This window comes from Phodopus roborovskii, unplaced genomic scaffold, assembly GCF_943737965.1.
Source record: "Phodopus roborovskii unplaced genomic scaffold, PHOROB, whole genome shotgun sequence".
Taxonomy (NCBI): domain Eukaryota; kingdom Metazoa; phylum Chordata; class Mammalia; order Rodentia; family Cricetidae; genus Phodopus; species Phodopus roborovskii.
Genome location: NW_026126442.1, coordinates 2440764 through 2454981, shown reverse-complemented (window position 1 = coordinate 2454981; position 14218 = coordinate 2440764). Strand labels below are relative to the sequence as shown.

The following is a 14218-nucleotide window of genomic DNA, read 5'->3' as shown; positions in this document are numbered from 1 at the left end:
TGTGCACCCTCCCCCTCCCTGGGTGGTTGAGTACATTTAAAATGCATGGCCACACTTTTCAGGAAGACAGAATTTGGGGAAAAACTGGTCTTATATTTGTGGTTTGTGCATATGCTTGTGAGCTCATGGGAAGGGCAGTGGCCAGCTCAGGAGTCTTACCAACTATAGAGAATTTAAAGCTTTGAGAGGCATGGATCTTTGTACCCACCTACAGGATTGTTCCTCTGAGTGACATCCCCTCCCCCTTTCTGGGCTCACTCTCCAGCCTGCCCTCCAGAGCTTACAGCTAGGGAAGAGTCAGAGGGCCTTGATTCCCTGCAGACCCTGACCTCAACTAGGCAGCCAGTAGAAAAAGGATGGCCTGCCTGGAGTGCCTTGGTCACAGGCTAGGTGGGTGCTAGGAGCCCAAAGCAGGAAGTCAGTTAGCTGGGAAGCATTACAGTGAACAGATAGGGTCACCAGCTGTGGGCCTCACAAAGCTCAGGGATTCTGTAACCCCCCCTCCTTTCCAGACAAGTTCAAAACCCTACCTGGACCCATCTGACTGGTCAGAGAAGATGTGGTCACAGTAGTAGCACAGGTTCTGGGTGCCCAACTGAGAAGGGCACTCAGGCTGCTGAGTCCAAGACATACGGGTTTGAGGCCGGGCATGGTTGAAGACATCTATTGCTAGCTCTTGAGAGTTGGCAGGAGGATCAAGTTTGAGGCCAGCCTGGCCTGTGTCCTTGGAGGAAGACAGAGAAAGGAAGGATTCAGTTCCAAATCCTGGTCCCTTCTTTTCTGAGCCTCAGTTTCTCCATCTGCAAGTGATGCTAGATGTGTAAGCTTAGCTGTGTGGCTGGTGGGGGGGGGGTCTAAGGGCTAGTACCCTGACTTCTGAGTTGGGAACCACAGATGGGCCAGAGCTGGAGAGCCATGTGAAGCAAAGCAGCTTCAGGTCAAGGAGGAGCAGAACCCTTCTGCCAGGTTCCTGCTGGTCCTGCCAGCGGTCCTGCCGTGCTGGTCCCCTAGGGCTATTTCCTCCCCTCCCACATCAATATTATATGCAAGTGTTTTTAAGTCATTTCATCATGAAAGGAAACGATTTAACATGACTATTACCCAGGATTCTTCATGAAATATGCATCAAGCAATTAGGTCTAAAAGCGAGAGGTGAGGCCTCGCACCCTGGCTCAGTGGCGGGCAGCTGTGGGCTGAGTGATGTTTTATTAAAGCTCATGATTAGGCGAGGTGGGGCCTGTTATTAGGCAGCACACGGCAGGCATGCTTGCTAATCCTGGGGACAGTGACAAGGAGGTGCTTTTTGTGATGGTAATGAGCGATCTAAGTGCCCTAACAGCCCCTGCACCCTCCACCTGCCCCTCCCCTGTGGGCTCACAAGACTCATTAGACAGGTCACCCACCCTAATTGTGACTTCACTCTCACAAGATGTCCTATCAAAGGAGACAGAGCCAACAAAGAAACAGTTGGCAGGAGCCTGTCAGAGCTCTCTGGGAAAGGTGCTGTCCTAGAACCCCCATGCCACCCTTGCTGCTACACCATGCCTTGAAGAGGAGGGTAGGGGCAGAGCACAGCGCCCCAGTGAAATCTAAAGACCCCTTGCTGGGCTCTTCTCTGGCCTGATTGCTCCAGGGTATCAAAGGGATGAGGATGCAGTGGCCATAGGCCACTTCTCACTAAACCATCACGTTATGAACAGCCACAGCCTCCCTGTGCGTCCCTTGATCTGGTGCACCCCTCTGGTCCCCCAGAGGTTTGAATGGTTTCCTTCTGTTATAATTTAGTTTCTGTTGCTGTGGTAATACCCTGCCCAGGATGGGTTTGTTGGTATACACCTTTGATCTCACCACCAGGAAGGCAAAGACAGAACTCTGCCAGTTCGAGGGCATCTTTATCTGCATAGCAAGCTCAAAGCCAGCCAGGACTACACAGAGCCTGTTGCAGAAGAGAAGAAACCCAGACCAAAATTAACTCAGGAAGGAGGGCTTGTTTGACTTAAAATTCCAGGTTCCAGTTCATCAATGAGGGATGTCCAAGCAGGGATTTGAGACAGCTGATCATACCACATCCACAGTCAAGAGCAGAGAACCAGGAAACCAGACACACCCTGACCTGCCTACAGGCCAAGCTAATCTAGATAATTCTGCTGAAACTTCCCTGGTGACTCCAGGTTATGTCAAGAAGATAGTAAAAATGAACCAGCACACCTGGTACCATCTGTTCATGCAGTGTCACAAGTGGTTAAAGCCACCCCCAATTGGCACTTTTAAATCTCTTAAGATTAGCCAGGTTGTGATACCACCCTATACTTCAGAGAGAGAGAGAGAGAGAGAGAGAGAGAGAGAGAGAGAGAGAGAGAGAGCGCATGCACACAAGGTGTCACTCACAAGATCTTTGAAGTGACTGAAGATCCAAGGACAACTTGGGGCAGGATCACCATCTCGTCTTCATGGCTAGGGTCTTCGCAGGTTAGGACAGGTCTTTCCCACTGTTCTTCACTCTGCATCTCTGGTCTCTGACATGCCATTGCCTGGTGAGGTCTGCACCAAGTGCATGGAAGCTCTGCATGGAGAGGACATCTGCTTAGGCCCTCCTGCTACCCTGCCTGCTTTATGTGGAGCACTGAGAGTCTGGAGAGTATTCTGGGAGAGACTCCCCAGAGAGAAGTGGGCCTTGTTAATTGTTGTGGTGACTTGAAGCCCTCTGTGCTCAGGAAGTGCAGGGGCAGTTCCCCTTTTTCCACCTGTGCCTATTAGAGCCATTACTGCCCTTGCTACCTACTAGATGGCACAAGATGCAGTATGGGCATCTCATGTTAACCCCCAACCCCTAAGGGTCTTCTGCTCTGTTCCCTTGGATGTGACTGGAAGGGTCATGGAGCTAAGTTGCTTGATTTCCAAGACTTCACCACACTCAGCACCCCTCCCCAGCACCCCCAGAGGAGAGAGAGGACTTGTAGGCACCCCAGGCTTGTAGATACCATCTAGGCTGAGCAGGCTTCTTGGCCGTGTTCTGGATGTCACATCCCTGCAGCTCTAGGTCCTTTCTGAGCTGGCTGGTGTCTGCAGGCTCTGTCTGCATCATGCTGGGGCACGAGTCCTTGGCCACACTGGGCTTTGTTTTCTGTGTGACATGCTTGCCTTTCCAGGTGACTAAGCCCGTGCTCCTCTAGCATGGAGCTGATTGTAGGGTAGTGCCCTTCGCCTCCGAGCAGAGCTTGCCACACAGCCTCTGTAATTAGAGTATCACATCTGGAAAACTCCTGATTTAAATTTCAGTTCTTAATAAGAATTACTCTCTCAAAATGGACTTGCTCTCTGAACGATTTCCTTTAAGCCCAGGGTGACGTCTCTAAACACATTATTGTGCACAGATGTATTTATTGCTCAGTACCTGCACTTCATTAAACATTTCTTCTTCCCTTTTGGAGAGCATGGTGGGTTTGGGGGGACCCATTCCATTCAGCATAGAGAACAGGAGGGAAACTGAGGCTCAAGAAGACCACGGCCCCCAGAGTGCACATGGAGGGCTTTTGGCTTCCCTAGGTGGCCCTAGCTGCTAGGTCCCCAGGGGTGGGCCCTGAGGTTAGTGACATGGGAATAGGCATAGGTCAGGCTTGGGTGATTGAACAGGAAGTGGCAGCCTGCACAGAGGCAGAGTACGACTGGAGCCTGAGTCCTCAAATGGGAGAGGTCTTCTGGGACACAAAATTCCAACAGTTGAGACAGTGGCCTTTAGCAGCCATGACCTATACCCATCTGGCAGGCTGTAATGGAGCAGGACACACAGGCTCCCAGCAATCGGAATCTGCCACTGCTTCTCCTTCAGTTTCTTCAAATGTTCTGAGCAGATCTGAAACAAGGGAGTGTGGGCACGCAGGCCTGGCCCTGTTCCTCCATAGGCTCCTGGGGAAACTGAGTGTTGGGATGGGGCTGGGGTGGGGTACATGTTACCATAGCTTAGAAAGTCAAGTGCGGATAGAGCCAGCGTTGTCCTCGGGCATTGATGTGAAGGAAGGAACTCTGCCCTGGGATGCCTGGGAGATTGCTGGCAAAGAGCAGTCTCCTAAACCATGCCTGTCCACACACAGTCCATTGGCTATATAGCTTGACATGTGGCTAACTGTGCCCAAGGGAAGCTGGGAAGTGTAGTTCTGGATGAGTTGCCCCTTCCCTGAGACAGTTTGTCTAGCATTGCTACATACCATACTGACCAAGGCCGCCTCACAGTTTGGGACATCTTGCAAGATTTAAACAGGTCCCTGCAGAATGGCTGGGTTTTACCCTGTCCCCCCCTCCCCAATACCCACAACTTTGCAGATAGAAAGTCCTTACATAAGCAGTGGTTTACCCCTGTATCCTAACCAGGGTGCTCCTAGGTATGGCTGGGATCCCTTGTTCTAGACAGTGCCAGGAACAGCTGCTGGGGAGTGCAGGAGCATGCAGTAGCAGAATCAAGAGTCTCCCGGACAGTGCCTCCTCACTCCTCAGGCACTGTGTACATCCTCTGACATCCTTGTTTCATTCACAGGAGCAACCAGGGCTTTATGCACATGAAACTGGCCAAGACCAAAGAGAAGTATGTTCTGGGTCAGAACAGCCCCCCTTTCGACAGTGTCCCGGAAGTCATCCACTACTACACCACCAGGAAGCTACCCATCAAAGGGGCAGAACATTTGTCCCTCCTCTACCCCGTGGCTGTGCGGACTCTGTGAACGGACCAGTCTCACCCTGCTCTGTGACCAAGCTTGATACTTGGAGGGGCTGGCAGGGCACCGGCCTGCTCTCTGTGTTGCCATCTGTGTCCAGTGTGTGTCATGTGTATGGTACTAGCACACCACTGCATGTCTTAGAATGCTGTTGTCACTTACAGGGTTGGAGAAGGCCTGGATGAAGAGGGACAGCCTGCTCTCACACCACCCCAGCCGCACCCCTCCTTGAGTTTCTGTGAATTAAAATATTTGCAATCCAAAGAGATGCCTTCCAGGGTGAACAAAGGTGGAGCTGCTCCCGTGGTGGGTGGCGCCCAGCGGTGGGCGGGGCTGAGCCCTGGCCTGCATCTCTTTGTTTTCCAGCTGTCATGAACTCACCTGTGTATGGGCAAGGTTTTCCCATTGGTGCTGGGAGCCCAGGAGGCCCTGGGAGCCACCCCTCTGGTGCATGTCTGAGTCTCTGAGTGTGCGTATTGAGTGTAAACACACTAGAGACCATGTCATAAACCAGAGTAAGCCCCCATCTACTTTTAGATGTATACTCTGTAATCGTTAGATGTCAAGGAACCATTGTGCAGTCGAAGAGGATGCAATTATTTATGAATAGGGTGTGTAAATAAAATAGTCATTTAATATATGTTACTAGCCCTTTTTAATTTTTTTTTTAAGTACATCCCAGAGTGTCTCTGCAGGGAGAAATGCCGCCTACTGGTTTTAATTCCCAAGCAAGATGTGTTTCCTGGACTTGGCCTGCTGGTATGGCAGGCCCTGTGGAAGAGAATGGAGAACTCTAGTCAGGTTTGGCAACTTTCTAGGCACCTGAGTGACCAGTATGGGAACTGGACCTGGGCGGGAGGAAGAGTGTGGCCAGAGGAATGGCTCAGCCTGTGCGAATGTGCAGCCAGACTCTGTATTGAGTCTCTAGCCATGGACAGAGTCCTCAAAGTTGATGGCAAATCTGAGTTAACCCCTCAGGTTCATCCCAGGAGTCCATGAGAGCTTTCTTCCCTTTATCAGTCGGTCACACTGCCCTGAGACAGGCTGGGGTACCCTCCCAAGGTCACGCAGCTCATGAGCCTCCCAGCAGGCTCCACAGCAAGTGCTGCCATCCGCCCTGAATTGCCTCATTGTCACCTTGTTCTAGGGGAGAATGAATTCCTGATATTTCAAGGGACATGGAACCTTCTTGGTCACCACATGGATAAGAGAACCTCTGTGCACCCACAGTACACACATACAGACCTTTCTCGCTGTGACAAGATGGACATAAGCCATAAGGAAAGGAGGAGAGTTTATTGTCACAGGTTAGGGCCCAGTCCAAGATGGCAGGAGTGTGACACCTCAGTCAGGTGGCAGAGTGTGGATGCTCATGCTCATCTGGCCTCTCGTGTTTCTCCTGGGACCTCAGCCCATGGGACAGAGCCACCATGGTCTTGTTTTTATTGTCTTTTCTGTGTGTGAGAGAGATTATAATGGTATCATTTCCCTTCTTTCTTCCCTTCAGACTCTCCCATATACACCACCTCGCTCTCCAGGTCCATGGCCAGGAAGCATGCTCACACACATGCCCAGGGGTGTGTCTCCTGACTGATTGTAAATTCACAGTCATTGATGAAGATGGGCCACCACACCTGTCCTCTTGTGTCCATCGGGGCGGTATGAAAGGCATGGCTGCTCTTGGCTGGCCAGCGAAGTTCCGGAGCCTCTCCCAAATTCATGTCCTAGCCACCTGGCTGGCCTGAATGAACCAAAAGGTCGATGGCCATTGTCCCCAGTGCACATGGGAAGAGCAAGTGACAATGAGGACATCTCCAGTGAATCTACACACTTAGAGCTGGTCAAGGCCCACAGCTACCCTGGATGCATTCAGGCCCAGTATTTGGAGGCAGAGGCCTGAGGCCGGTCTAGACCTGCCTAAGCTGCCTGTCTGGTTGGGGCAGAACAGAACTGAAAGCCACCTTTGGGTGGCTGCCATTGATTTCAGCAGCTCCAAGTCAAGCCATTTCCTTGGCATTTCTTCCATGTTCCACTCCCCCCCCCCCCCCGTCATTTTCCTAGTCCCGCTGTCATTCAGTGGCCCAACTCCTCACGATTGCTGTGTTGCCTGTAATGCCCTTCAGGGGAAGTGATAAGAGTGCCTGAAGTGACCTATAACCCTCATAGAGGCTGAAGAGCAAAGGAGCACTCTGCTGCCAGAACCTGACACCCCAGGGGTCCTGCTGGAGGTCCGGAGTTGAGGGGAGACAGGCCTGGGGTCCCAGCAGTCGCTTCACATTGGCAACTTTGGAGTCTGGCTTCTAGGGCATTTCCTGAAGTGCACTGAGCCACCAGGCCCTCCCTGGAGGCCTGTCCCAAAACAGCCAAACAAAGTGCCTTGTGGTTGCTGCTCCTGACACAGTACAAGGGTCATGTATCCTCTGCCTTCTCTCCTATAAGGAACTCCTGGCCACCTTCCCAGTGCTGCCTTCATCTTCCTGAAGTTTCCCCCAGGCCCAATCTCCCACTGTCCTTAGGAACTGAGGCATTACAAAGGAGCCAGCCTACAGGATGGGAGATGCTAAAAGGAATTTTTCCCCTATTTTATGGACCCCTCCCTCTTCCTCTAACTGTGGCCTGTTTCCTCTGTCAGCTTGTATTCATGTTTTCTTGGACATCTAACAATTGAAAAGTCTTTGCCATTTCAGAAACCCTCACGTTCAGGGTACTGGTGTTGATTTGGGGTTTTTGTTTTGGCTTTTTTTTTTTTTTTTTTTTTTTTTTTTTTTTATCTGCTGCCAGTTAATAGGGGGAGGGGGATGAGCTGGTATTCTTTGAGGAAGAAAAGGCTGCTGCTATACAATCTCTCCCAGCTTTTTGTCTGAGAGCACAACCTCTAGTCACCATCAGGCCTCACTCTCAGAGTCACGGGGCTGTTTTTCTTTTCACTGGCTTCGCTATTGGCCACAATGTCCTGGCCACTTAAGCAGCTGGTCCTTGAGCACTGAGGAGGCAAGGGCCCTTTTGGCAGCTCAGCAGTGCAAGATGGCATCCACAGGGAAAAAAAAGAAAAGAAAGCTTTCATGGCTGGAAGGGCTGACCTGCTAGTCCCCAGCACATTCTGGAGAGGCTCTCTGAACAACCCTTTGTAGGGAAGTTGCAAAAGACTTAAGTCTTCAGGTGGGCAACTCTGGCTGGCAGCCCTTGGTGACCAGGGTGTGAGCAGGAAGGCTTCCTGTCAAAAGCAGAGACTCCTACCAAAGGCTTTGCTACAGCAGTGGTCAGGGGACCAAGATTTGGAATGTGCAGACACTTAGATGTTTGGTGTCACTTGACCAAGGATCTGGGAAGGACAAGTGCTCTCATGGCCTTGGGGACAGTTCATCAGAAATGCTGGGACAGACAGGCTGGCTTTTGGAATTGACCTGTGGATGCTCCTGAAGGGGCCCCAGGTGATTCAGTAAATGCTGTCACATCTGCTGTGTGCACTTCTCAAGACAGTACGTTCAAATCTCAAAGGCACCCTTGAGACCCTGATGACTCTCTTCCAGCTGACTGACTTTGAATGCCCTGTTCTAAACACCCCGTGCCCATGATCCATGTTTAGTTTCTCTTAGATGCCACCATGGAATCTTGGCAGATAGCTGCCTGCCTGCCAGGGGTGAGCTACTTCATCCCTCAAAAGGGCATTTCCAGGTGAGAAGGAATTTACCATCTCAGGATGATGAGGAAGCCTTATCCGTAGTGAGATTCTTAAATGGAAACAAATAAATTGGCTCAGCAGACACAGTACTTCCCTGTGGGAATTTAGATGCATGGGCCCCCCCCCCTGGCCTGGGGCGGGGGCGAGGTTTCCGGTGGGGGCTGTGAAGGAGGACAGCAAAAGCCACAGCAGGGAAGCAGGGACTAGTGGGTGACTGGATCCGCTTGCAGCAGCTGGGACAGGGTGGGCCTTGGAGAAGAAGCAGAGTTCACGAGGGGCCTTGGAGGGGTGTGACTGTTCCAGGTCAGGTATCAAGTGTTAGGCCATCAGGAGACAGACAGGCTGGCATGATGTCAGAGCAGGGTCTCCTAGGGCTTCACTGGAGGTGAGTGTGTGTGTGTGTGTGTGTGTGTGTGCGTGCGTGCGTGCGTGCGTGCGTGCGTGTGTGTGTCCAGGATGGAATCCAGGACTCCCAACACGCTAGGCAAGTGCTGTGCTGCTGACACCTCAGTATTGTTTGCTCTGACACCATAGTCACAATGACATTATCCTGTAGCCTGGAGTCTTTGAAGCAAGGCAGCCCCTCCACCACGGAGCAGCACAGAAGACCCTCACCTCCCAGGGGAAGAACCCACCAGCTTTTCCTACTCAAGGGTCTGCCTCCCCCCACAAAAAAAAAAAAAACCTTCCCAAGGACTTATTCTCTCTTGGCACAGTAGTGGTCCCCAAGCACGCACAGGAAATGCTGGTCTGGAAAAGGCAAGCCCTGGCACAGGGACCTAGAGACAAAATGTTACTGTGTTGAGCCAGGACCCAAGTGCCACTGATCTGCAACCAGGAAGTCCTACGGGAAGAAAAGCACCTCACCTTGTTGACTTTTTTTTGACTGGAGAGGAAAGGTGATTTTGGGTTTTGTGTGTGTGTGTGTGTAACAAAACTCCAGGCATGAAATAGACACACACCAGAGGGTCAGCTAGGGAGGGAGATGAGCAATGAATGGAGGGAAGGAGAGGACCAGAGAGACAGGTGTGCTGAAAGCCACAAAGCAAGTAGATGCTCCAGGATCCTTGAACCAATAGCTTGGGGACCTTTGGCCATTGCTGTTCTACCACCCCCCCCCGAGTGTGTGAGCCAGTTTTTCCCCCCTCTCCCTCTTGAGTGGGAATTCCTCAGGCCTGCCATAGCCCCCATGGCATCCCCTGCTTTGGAGGACAATTTCCATAGACAGGTAACTGGGTGGAAGTTACTAGCATGGCTATGGTGCCCCCGTGTGAATTTTGTTTGCATTACAGCTGAGCCTCAGAAAAGGCAAATAGCAAAGCAAAAAGCAAAATGGAGGTAAGACTAAAATCCCTGGAAGAGGCAGCGGAGTGGACAGAGCTGAGTGCCAGGCAGTGTGGAGAGGTGGATGGTGGGCCTTCTAGCAGAAGGAGAGCTGGCTTCTGCGTGAGGGAGGATGGCGTCCCAGCTAGAGAAAGTGGTGGTTGGAGCTGAGAGGCTGCCTGTTGCTCCCACCTCAGCCCCACCCCCCACCTCACCACCCACCCCTACCCCTGCCACTGCCCGACAACAAAAGCTTGGTAGATTCACTTGAATTGAAAAAGCGTGGCTGAGGGAGGAAGAGGCAGCTCAGAGCAACCCTCCTGCAGCACTTCTCCCAAGTTCCCCATCTTCTGATCAGAAAATTCAAATATTCTTGCCATACTACATTTGTATTGCATAAAAATATAAAGAAGAAAAAAAAAATACCTTGAACAGCTCAGTTTGTGTTCAAAGGACCTCAGCCTCCCACACGCACCCGGAATTATTTTACTTATTGAGCCTATCTGTGCTTGTGGCTTCATACCCTTCACTTTCCACTTAACCGGGTCCTGTCCTTTCTATTATTAAATCTCTGAGGTCTGAGCTTCTTTTCCAAAGGCCTGTGATACACTGTTTCAATTTAGTTAACATATTTGAGGGTTTTTTTTATAATTGGCCCTGTGAGGATAATATTTTCATTCAGAAATCACCATCCAGAATCCTGGGTGGCTTTTTTTTTTTTTTTTTTTTTTTTTTTTGTTTATCTTGTGGTTTTGTTTTTTAGCTCAAAGAGAAATATATAGAAGAACATTATGAGGTCAGAGGATAGATCACCTCCAAGTGTTTCTGTCCCCCTGGGAGGCATCAGTTTGTCGTCATCCACACTGTACGTTTGGAAATGCCACCAAACACAACCTACATCTGAAGACTTTCCTTAATCGCTCAGGCTCAGGCTCAGGCAGCAGGAGACAACACGATTCGCAGTTTCCTTCCACCAAAGAGAACTCAACTTCCAGCCGGTGCTAGGCTGCCTGGGCTTAGGCTGTGAAGTCACCAATTGTCCCCAGCTGAGGGGTTGGTAGGATACAGACTCAGTGCTCAATCCAGGAAGGCACTAGGTCATCTTTGCTGCCGGCTCTGTGGGTCTCTATGAGCCCTTTCATTTCCATCACAGCAGCAGTGTGAGGCAGGCCTGGGAGACCCAGAGATACTTAAGAGCTGTTCCCCCAGGGTGCAGAGGCACAGGAGAGGAGCCTTTATCACAGGGGCACAGCACCCCTGGCTCATGTTCTGCCCCCATCGCTCTGCAGCTCCACAGTAGCCTCCCACGGGGCTATCAGGAGTGAAGACACATGCAGCCTTCAGATAACAGCAAGGGGAAAGGAACAGGGTAAGAGACAGCAGAGGCCATGGCAGCCATGCAACTTCAACAGCTAGATCTAGAATACATAGAGTTTCAAAAACGTGAGTGTGGGATCCATTTTACAAATGAAAGGTGCTCCCACCTGAATTATGACTGACAAGCTGAAGTAAGGCCAGCTTAAGTCCTCCTGGTGATGCAGGCTGGGAGCAGCACACCCTAACATCCCATCTTTGTTGTTTAAAACCACTCTGCCAAGATGGCTTGGTAATCACAACACTTGGGAGGTGGAGGCAGGAGGATGAAGAGTTCAAAGTCATCCTTGGCTACATACTGGTTTTGAAGTCAGCCTGGGCTACAGGAGACTCAACTTTAAGAGAGGGCGGTCTATCAACTTCAGTTGATAGAATGCTTAGCATGCAGGAAGCCCTGAATTCTGTCCCCAACACCACATAAACTGAGCATAACAGCCCATGCTTGTAATCCCAGCACCCTAGAGGTGGAGTAGGAGGAAGAGGTGTTCAGGGCCAGCCTCAGCTACATAGCAAATTTGAAGTTAACTTGGCCTACATGAGGCCCTGCCTCAAAAATAAACAAAAAGGAGCCAGCAAGATGGCTCAGTGGGTAAAGGCACTTGCTATCAAGCCTGACACCCCAGAATATGTATGGTGGAAGAGAGCCAACTCTTTAAGCTGTTTTCTGACCTCTGTGCACACACTATGACACACACATGCCTGTACACACACACACACACAAACACATTAAACATGGGGGAGCAGAAACAAAACACATTAGCTTTACACATTATAGCTATTATCTAAGCGATAAATACATGTGTGTTTACAATTTGAATAATTCCCATAGTTAATATTTACTTCTCAATACTTTATTATCTCTACTATATAAATATGAACTTGCTGCATCTTTATTTTATGATTATTAAAGATGCACCATGTTCATTATTTATTGCCTGTCTTCCCCTACTTACTAGAGTATACCTAGAATGTCAGCCCCACACAAGCAGAGGCCAGGATAAAGGGTGGTAAGGACTGAGAAGTGACACAGATCAGGGGCAGGGTCCCAGCGATGGCGAGTTCACCGTCCATGCATTGAGGGGGCTGCTGTGGAGAGAGAGTACAGTAGCAAAGTGGCTGTGACTGGAGGCCCACGGAAATATCAAGGCCCCCCAAGTGAAGGTCACTGGTGGGAATTGTAGGGCCTCATGACTCCCAAGAGCAAGAGGAAAGAATCAAAGGCAGCTCCTGCCCTCTGGGGGCTCCCCAAACCTGAGCACCAGGAGGTGTTAGGTCTCAAGTGGGGGATATCGCGGTTTAATAAGGACCTGGATAAACAATTAGGCCAAACAAATGTTTATTCAGGGAGAAATAACTCACAACATAGACAGGTGAACACCAGCAGGTTCCTGCTTCCAAGAATGCCTCTGGAAGTCCTTTTGCCCCTGTGCAGCTTGCAAGAGAGAGTTCTCCCATGCCTCCTCCGACCTAGTTCCCCAGGTCACTTCAACCCCTGGCTCCACCCCCCCAGTGGGCGTGGTCAGTGCCACAGAAGGAGATAAAGTGAATATCCCACTACAATTCCCCTTTTAGTCTAAAGAAAAGATTTAGGCTTGATACAAAACTATATACAAAACAGTGAATAACAAGTGTGTGCTAAGAAAAGGAAAATCAAGAACAAAACGACCTACATATCTAGTCCTAGGGTGAAGGCATAACGGAGTTTACAATAGAGTTGTCCTAAGCTGGAAAACTTAAGTCTAGTACCTAATATATATAACTAGAAAGAGAGAAAAATAGTTGTGATAGTTTAATCTGCAACCTCATCAAGACCTGAGAAGAAAAATAACGATACTAGGGTAAACAGGAAGTGTAGATGGACAACTTTCAAAAGGTGCAGCAAGGACAGAAACAGCAAGCCACCTGGACAGTCACCCTAAGTCTCACAGCAACATTGGTACACCCAGTTTTGGCTAAGGCCAAGAGTACTTGACAGACCACAACAACAGCAGGAAGGTAGAAAGGTTGTCTTAACAAGACTTGGCAAGGTTCAGCAGTCTTCTATATTTGTCTCCTGCAAACACATAGGACCGCATGTCCAAATCAGTGGTCAAGATGGGGGCAGTTCTTTGCCCAACAGGCCTTTAGCTGAGGCGAGAATGAACTCCAGCAGGAACAACAACAGTGTCCAACATATTTCCAGGAAAGTCCATGGTGCTGTCAGGAGCAATAGTGTCTCATGTAAACGGAGTACTAATATTAAAACATTTAAATGCTATGTACTGTATGTCTATGAAGTGATTGAAGATTAAGCACCTATGTCTGACTAATCTCATAATTAAAGGAAACTTGGGTGAAGATAATCTGTAATACTCAGGAACTTAGCTAAAAAAAACTGATTAAAACTTCCTTGAGTAAAGCAGGGATTAATACCTAAACAATATAACTATGTACATATATATGTACATGTAAATCCCTAAAATAGAGGTAGAGTAAAAATGTCTAGACAAGAGGTAGAACTATAAAGGGCAGCATGATAAATATCCCCAAATGTATCAATATACAAAATTTCTTGAATATAAGAAAAGTATACATACATAGAATATGACAAGAATAAATGCGCATAAATTGTATCAATATACGAAATGTCTTGAACATAAGTAAAAGTATCCATACATAGAATATGGTAAGAATAATGTGCATAAAACATCATAAGTGGAAAGATTTCACACAATATAACAAAATATAATATACAATTCTTCCGGGAAAGGAATATAAACTTAATTTTACATAGCTTACCACAAATAAGAATATATAACAATGTAAGCTGTACAATACTATTATCTCACCCTTACTCAATAATTCACAAGAATACAGGCTAATCTACCTATATCCCATCTAAACCATATCTTTCCCAACCATACCCTATTCCTGTCTAAAAGATAAACCCGAGTCTAAGCATCACCTTCCATACCCAACCCTAAGTAACTAAAACCAACACAAAGAAGATGAATATTATCCCCAAATTCCAAGAGTAGGGAAATGGGGTATCGTTATTTTAAGGTTACTTCCTGATGAAATGGGATGATGATTGCTCCATGGGATCCTGTAGGAAGAAAATTTTTAGCAACCAAATTTCTCAACAGAACTG

General features: G+C 49.0%; 1 protein-coding gene across 1 annotated transcript in view; it reads left to right on the top strand.

The window, feature by feature from the left end:
- The window catches only part of Shb (SH2 domain containing adaptor protein B), a 108575-nt gene extending 103226 nt beyond the window's left edge, over positions 1 to 5349 (top strand). The window contains exon 6 of the mRNA XM_051187725.1: positions 4532 to 5349. Coding sequence (XP_051043682.1) covers positions 4532 to 4715 — 184 coding nt within the window. The 3' untranslated portion in view covers positions 4716 to 5349. The remainder of the gene's footprint in view (positions 1 to 4531) is intronic.
- The last annotated feature ends 8869 nt before the right edge of the window (positions 5350 to 14218 follow it).